At 49.8% G+C, this 6,587-nt stretch overlaps 2 protein-coding genes across 3 annotated transcripts in view; both read right to left on the bottom strand.

Moving 5' to 3' along the window:
* pdzk1ip1 (PDZK1 interacting protein 1) overlaps positions 1–2,190 on the bottom strand; it is a 3,636-nt gene extending 1,446 nt beyond the window's left edge. The window contains exons 1-3 of the mRNA XM_017304432.1: positions 1,698–2,190; positions 297–420; positions 238–249 (exon numbers count right to left, since the gene is read on the bottom strand). Coding sequence (XP_017159921.1) covers positions 238–249; positions 297–420; positions 1,698–1,794 — 233 coding nt within the window. The 5' untranslated portion in view covers positions 1,795–2,190. The remainder of the gene's footprint in view (positions 1–237; positions 250–296; positions 421–1,697) is intronic.
* Positions 2,191–2,423: 233 nt separating this feature from the next.
* The window catches only part of nwd1 (NACHT and WD repeat domain containing 1), a 12,264-nt gene continuing 8,100 nt past the window's right edge, over positions 2,424–6,587 (bottom strand). For both annotated transcript variants that reach the window (XM_008406499.2, XM_008406498.2), the window contains 7 exons: positions 6,106–6,345; positions 5,862–5,952; positions 5,640–5,788; positions 4,729–5,002; positions 4,103–4,650; positions 3,915–4,020; positions 2,424–3,633 (listed from right to left, as the gene is read on the bottom strand). In XM_008406499.2, coding sequence (XP_008404721.1) covers positions 3,335–3,633; positions 3,915–4,020; positions 4,103–4,650; positions 4,729–5,002; positions 5,640–5,788; positions 5,862–5,952; positions 6,106–6,345 — 1,707 coding nt within the window. In that variant the 3' untranslated portion in view covers positions 2,424–3,334. The remainder of the gene's footprint in view (positions 3,634–3,914; positions 4,021–4,102; positions 4,651–4,728; positions 5,003–5,639; positions 5,789–5,861; positions 5,953–6,105; positions 6,346–6,587) is intronic.

Raw genomic sequence — 6,587 nt, 5'->3', positions numbered from 1 at the left:
TACATGTTTTCATGTCAGTCCTGTGATCGTGACTTCTGCTTCTGTCAAAACTCTACGTGTCACTCTCAATCTCCTTCCAGCTGCAGATAATCAATTATAGAGGAGGCACTCTGCCTTACACACACACACACACACACACACACACACACACACGTCAGCTCATGCTGACCAATCAGCAGACAGCTTCATCTGCTAAAAGTGGTCTAGTCCAATCAAACAGGGCCTCAGCTGTCAGACAGACTGTTTCTGCTCCACAGGCGATGAAGATGAAGTGATGAAGAGGAGTTGTGACTCACCTGCTGGACTCGCACCAGACCTTCTTCACCAGCGCAGCGATGAAGGTGAGGATGAGGAAGCCGCAGACGGCGACGATCCCCGTCAGCCACTGGGGCAGCAGCCGCTGCGACGGGCTGGCCTGGCCTGCAGGCAGAGGTCAGAGGTCACTATGGTTAGCCAATCAGAGTGGAGCGGCGGTCCTGACCCGGTTTCTCTGGAACCGGTTCTGCTAACCAGAACTCTGCTGGCTGGTGACCTTTGACCTGTGGGCAGAACAGCAGCAGATCTGGTTGCTTTAAATCTGCTGCAGTTCAACTCCTGAAACCAAAGATCTGCAGGAAGACGGTTCAGCTACACTGTAAAAAGTCAACAGCAAACTAAACGTCCGGTTTTCAAAGTAAAAGCCCATCCTTTGTTTTCCAGGTCGGACAGGAAACGAAGAAAAACCTAAAGGTTTAGCAAGAGTTCCACAAAACTCAGCTTTTATTTTGATATTCCACTTGTCAGCAAGCCAACGTGAAACTAAACTAAATATTTAATTTTAATTTAGATATTTAATAAGCAGAATTCAAAGTTGGTTTAAATATTAAATATTTAATTTGGAGTTAAATATTTAGCTTAGATGCTAATTTTCAACTTCCTGGCTAAATATTATGTTTGTAAATTAAATATTTAGCTTGGAACTGACATTTATAGAATAACATGGTGAGTTTTTGAATATTCAGTGTTTTTTCCTCTATGAAAGACTAAATTAACCAAATTACTGCCGTTAATTTTTACAGTGTGATTTTACAAACTGGACCCATAAATATTCTGTTTTTAGTCGTTATGTTCCTGGTTCACAGGTCGATGACTCATCGCTTTATTGTTATATGATCATAATAAACGGAAAAGATTCTTCCTGGATCAAAGTTACGTTAAAACTTTGCGTTTAAATATTTTGGTGGTAAAACTTTATTTTGGAATCAGGCTGACATGACATAAACATGACATAATACATGTAATAAACATGAACGAGTCTTTATGAATGTTTATTGTCATTCAGTAAATAATGACTTTTAATCCAAAGTTGCTCTAACGTTTCATTAAAAATGCCAACTTTGCATGATTTTGTAAATTATGATAATTTAATGCAAAGTTGGCATTTTAATGGACTTTTAGAGCAACTTTGCATTAAAAGTCATTATTTACTGAATGACAATAAACATTCATAAAGGCTTCATGTTCATATCAGATGTTATTTCATGTTTATTACAGTTTTATTCACACCTTCAAATAAAAAGTTACCATTTTGGTTAAAAACAAAAGTTTCTTCATTTTTATTCACTTTTTCTAGATTTTAACGCTAAAACTGTTTCCTATCATTTTCTACCGGATTGGATCTCAGAACCTCAGGTTGAGTCCCGGGTGAAGCAGCCTACCTGTCTGGGCCGCCGCGGCTCCGACCAGAACCAGAACCAGAACCAGCAGGCAGGACGTCAGTTCGGTTCTTCCCATCTCTGAGTCTGAAACAAACATCTGAGAGCCGCAGCTGTTCCTGCAGAGCTCGGATCATTTCTGTTAATCTGTAACCGGCTGTTATCTGCTCCACTGGCTCGGCCCGACCTGCTGCTGCGGCCACAGAACCGGAACCAGAACCGGCTTCCTGCTGCAGATTCTCTGCACAAAGTTTACCTGCAGAAACGCTTTGAGGATGGGTTCAGGCCCGTTGTCAAGGCAACCAGATTATCACACCGTAACGGTAACTGAACCGGAACCGAGCCCGGTTTGGTGTCGGGGGGGCCGATCAGCGGAAATGAGACTGATCGATTAACATCCGGGACGTTTCTGATCCAAATCTGGAATTAAAACCTGCTGCAGATGCAGAATGTTTTACTGCACCTGTTAGAAACCAGAATGTTTTTATGAAACATTAAAAAACTTCTAACAAATGTCCAGTGTTTCCATCCAATCACGTTTCTGTTGCTAGGCAGAATAAATGAACTCCGTCATTTTGGTTTTAGATGCTAAAAATAGACAAATAAACAGTTTACCTCCAGCGTCTCCATTTATTGAAGATTTTTCTTTTAACGAGGTTTTTGTAAGATGAGGTAATTTTATTTATGTAGCACATTTTCAGCAACAAGGCAGTTAAAAGCTTTACACGAGTTAAAATGAAATACAGACAAAATAAGAAACCAAAGGAAAGAAGAAGAAAAAGAATCTAATGTTGATCTAAAGTAACTATGTGATCCTGTTCAGGTTCCTCTGGTCTGATCACATTTCTGGGTTGGAAGAACAAGAATCTGAAAAATAGTTAAGTTTCCTCTGAATAGGGAGAACTCTACAGATACTAACAACGTAAAATTAAAAAGAGGAAAGGACGCATTAGGGCAGGTGGCAACATTCAGACAAAACAAAGACATGAGTGAAGGCGGTGAGGTCAAAGGGCCATGAAGCCATGTTGCTCAGCCTAACCCAAAGTCCGATAGAGGTGTTGTTATCCAGGAATGATGTCCTTGGCAGCGCTCAGATCCATGGAAACAGGAGGGGTGAGGAGGGAAGAGCGTTGTGTTTACATATCTTCAAGGAGATTAGAGATATGCAGATATCCAGAGGCTCCGATCAACAGGAAGTAAAGCCACACAGTCACACTGGATTACCAAAATAAAACAGGAAGTCGAGCTCAAAGCGGAACCAAAACATGGAAACTTAAAACATAGAAAGTAAACAGAATCTTTTATTTTGTAAATTCATTTTAGACAAACTCAAACTTTGCTGCTTTCTGTTCTGTTGAACATCTGAAGGAATCTAAAGCAAAACGCGGCGACCAGCTGTTAGCATGAAGCTACTTCCTGTAGCCTGAGGCCGATATTCATGATCTGAACGGAGACGGAGCGGAACAGGAGAACGTTCTTCACCACAATAAACTATTTTTAGACAGCAGAACATTTTAGTAGAAGATGACAAAAGCGAAGCGTAAAGCATTAAAGGTTTCACAGTAAAACTAACGCAGATGTTTTACGTGATGAAGGTGAGCAGAAGTCTTCAGATCTGGCAGTAGCTGCATCTCCAGGTCCTACAGCAGGACGCAGGCGGAGGACGGCTTCCTGCTGAGCGTGCTCACTAGGTTCAGGCTGATCTGGGCCGGGTCGAAGACCTGCAGGTCGGAGCGGCCGGCCCCGCCCTTCTCCCTGGAGGTGACCCGGTACCGGGCCTTCATGTTCCTCAGAGGGTTGTGGTCCGGGTCGACCCGGTCCGGACACCTGAAGGCCTCCTGGACGACGCGGCCCTGCAGGGTCAGGCCCACGAAGCCGTTCCTGAAGGTCAGCATGCGGACGACTGGCGAGTAGACGAACTGGACGCACAGCAGCTTCCCTGATGGAGACAAACAGACGCATCGGACCGGAACCGGACCCACTGGAACCACAACCGGACAAACCAGAAGGGCAGAAGACCAACTGGGTCAGTTCTGAAATGATGCTGAAAACGGCAGAAAGATACACGATGGAGGGACGGAAGGAAGGATGGACCGGCGCCACCAGAGGTGAAGTTCTGGTTTGGGTTCTGAGGTTCTGAAGGACTGGTTCCTGCTGTTCCTCCTCAGGGAAAACAGCGGCCATCTTGCGGTGTACCTGTTGGTCCTGAAGCCAACTCACCTGAAGCGACGTCCCAGACCTGGACGGTTTGGTCCTGCGATCCGGTGAAGACGAAGCGGTCGCTGTCGGCGAAGGCGGCGCAGAGGACGCCCTGGAAGAAAAGCCCCTGGTTGGGACGGCAGAGCAGAGCGGCACGGTGAGTGGAGGAGTCTGGGTCTCCGCTGCGGCCTGAAGCCGTCCGGTCTCACCTGGTACTCCATGGTGTGGTCCAGGGCCACCGGGTCCAGGGCCCACAGCCGCAGCGTGGCGTCCTGGGAGCCCACCAGGGCGTGCGTCCCCCAGTTGCTGGCCGTGACGCAGGTGATCCCGGAGCTGTGAGGCTGCAGGTCGGTGCCAACGCCGGTGCCGAAGTCGTGCAGCTTCACCTCGCCGCCGGCCGTCCCGTACAGCAGCCGGCGGTGGGGCAGCAGCGCCATGTGTGACGGGGGGGCGTGGAGCAGCGGGGCCGTCGCCAGGGGCCCCTCCACGGCGGGGAAGCCGTCTCTGGTGGCGACCTGGAACAGACGCAGCGCGTCCTGGTGGGCGACGGCCAGCAGGCTCTCCTGGGAGCCGAGCGCCAGGCAGAGCACCGGGGTCAGGCCCTCCGGCGGCGGGATGCACAGCGTCTCCTGGGGCAACGCCAGCGGGTAGATCAGCACCGTGCCGCTACGCAGCCCGCACAGCAGGAGGCGCTTCTGCTGCGCCAGCTCCAGGCAGCTGACCTCCGCAGACACCGGCAGGCGCTCCGACACGGAACCTGGGCAGAAACGGGCCGGGTCAGAGGAGAACCCGGATCCGTAGCTCTGGTTGGACCCGTCCAGAGAGCCGCTCTGACCTGTGCGGTTGTTCCAGCTCAGCACTTCCCTCTGGGTCTGGTGGCGCACGTAGAACACCTGATCTCCGTCTCTGGTGACGACTGAGTGGGCGGAGCCTGCCGGGATGTGTGGGAGGGGCTTGTGGCTGGGGTCGTAGGTCAGACTCCACAGCTGGACCGAATCCGCCGCCGAGGAGGCCGAGACCACGAAGTGGTCATAGAGCAGCAGGGCGGTGACCGGAGCGTTGCAGCCGCACAGAGCGTCCACCAGGTGGCCGGTGGTCACCGACCAGATCTGACCAAAGCAGACACAACAGGACGTCACTGGCTTCCTTTCACAATAAAAGCTTCATTCAATCTTTCCTTCATTTTATTAGCAAACTGCCAGTTTACAGAAATAAATCCTGACGGAGAATTTATCAGGAAGACAAATCAGCAGAACCAGAACCAGAACCAGAACCAGAACCGGGCTCAATACCAGCAACTGGAGGTCAGAAAAGACAGAGCAGAAGAGCTGATCTAGAAGAACTTTCTATGTTCTATGGCTCAATCAGAGGTTTGGCCTTGGGAGAGGCGGGTCATCATCTATAGAAATAGAACGGTTAGATTTCAGCAGCCGTCGCTCGGTTGGTTCCTGGAGACCATCACAGCCAGACGGAACCAGACCGGATGTGGTTTCTGTGGAGAAAAAGATCTGAGAGGAACTTGAAGGTTGGAGGGCAGCAGAAGCAGACGGGTTCCTGCCGCACTGAGCAGAAGTAACTCATGTTTTGCAGCATCTCTGCTGGACAGGACGTTTCTGGAGGTTTAACACGTCATCTGGTCCGTCTGCTGCGATGCTTCACCACCTGGATGTTCAGCGTGTTTCAGTGCTGTGATGCGTCGGCTCCCCTCCCTGCTGTTAGTGAGGAGGACCACCAGCTGGTTCTCACTCGGATCAGCTGATCCGCCGCTCCAGTGACGACGCGTCGGCCGTCCGGCGACACGCAGGCCGATAAAACCTCGTCATCGTGCTGCAGCTCCAGGAATCCGTCCACAGAGTCGCTGCAGATGCGGAACAGGCTCAGAGTCCGCTCCCTTCCTGAACACAGCAGCAGGAAACACGGGTTTGGCCTCAGGACCAGAACCGGTTGGTCCAGTTGGGTCTCTGCTACCTGCCATCAGGATCTTCTCATCCTCTGAAGCCGAGAAAAGAGTCGGAAGCAGAGGAAACTCTGAGACGGTTTGCTGTCCTGTCCTGGAGATCTGCAGACAGGAAGTTCACCTTCATCACCAGAACATGTGAAACATCACGTTCTAGATCCTGGAATCATCCAGGACAACATAGAAATATTATCCTAGAGCCTCAAACTCTGGTCCAGTTTCAGGCCTAAAGTTAGTTTCAGTGGTAAAACTCACCTGATGCAGGAACCCGTCGTCTGACACCACAAATAATGACCCACGTTTAGGTGAGGCCACTGAAACCACTGGAGTCAGGCTCCGGGTCAGCCGCACCATCGTCTGGGTCCCAGCAACCGGGTCAAAGATTCTGACCCGGTCCGAGTCATGCAGAGATACCACAAAATCTCCCAGAACCCCCAAAACCAACGACATGTCCTCACTGTGGATCTCGGTTCCGTCCGACTTCCAGACCTTCACCTGCACACAGAGTAAACAAACCCGGGTTCTTCAGAACCAGCTGCAGCTCCAACATGCTGAGGGAAGGTCCAACATGACGACACGGGTCAACCCAGAATGCCCCAAAACACAGAACCGCATAGATCAACATAGAACCAGATAGAACCGCATAGAACCACATAGATCAACATAGAACCGCATAGAACCAGATAGAACCACATAGAACCAGATAGATCAACATAGAACCGCATAGAACCAGATAG

Source organism: Poecilia reticulata, linkage group LG4 (genome assembly GCF_000633615.1).
Source record: "Poecilia reticulata strain Guanapo linkage group LG4, Guppy_female_1.0+MT, whole genome shotgun sequence".
In the NCBI taxonomy this organism is placed as follows: domain Eukaryota; kingdom Metazoa; phylum Chordata; class Actinopteri; order Cyprinodontiformes; family Poeciliidae; genus Poecilia; species Poecilia reticulata.
This window is presented reverse-complemented; position numbering and strand designations above follow the sequence as displayed.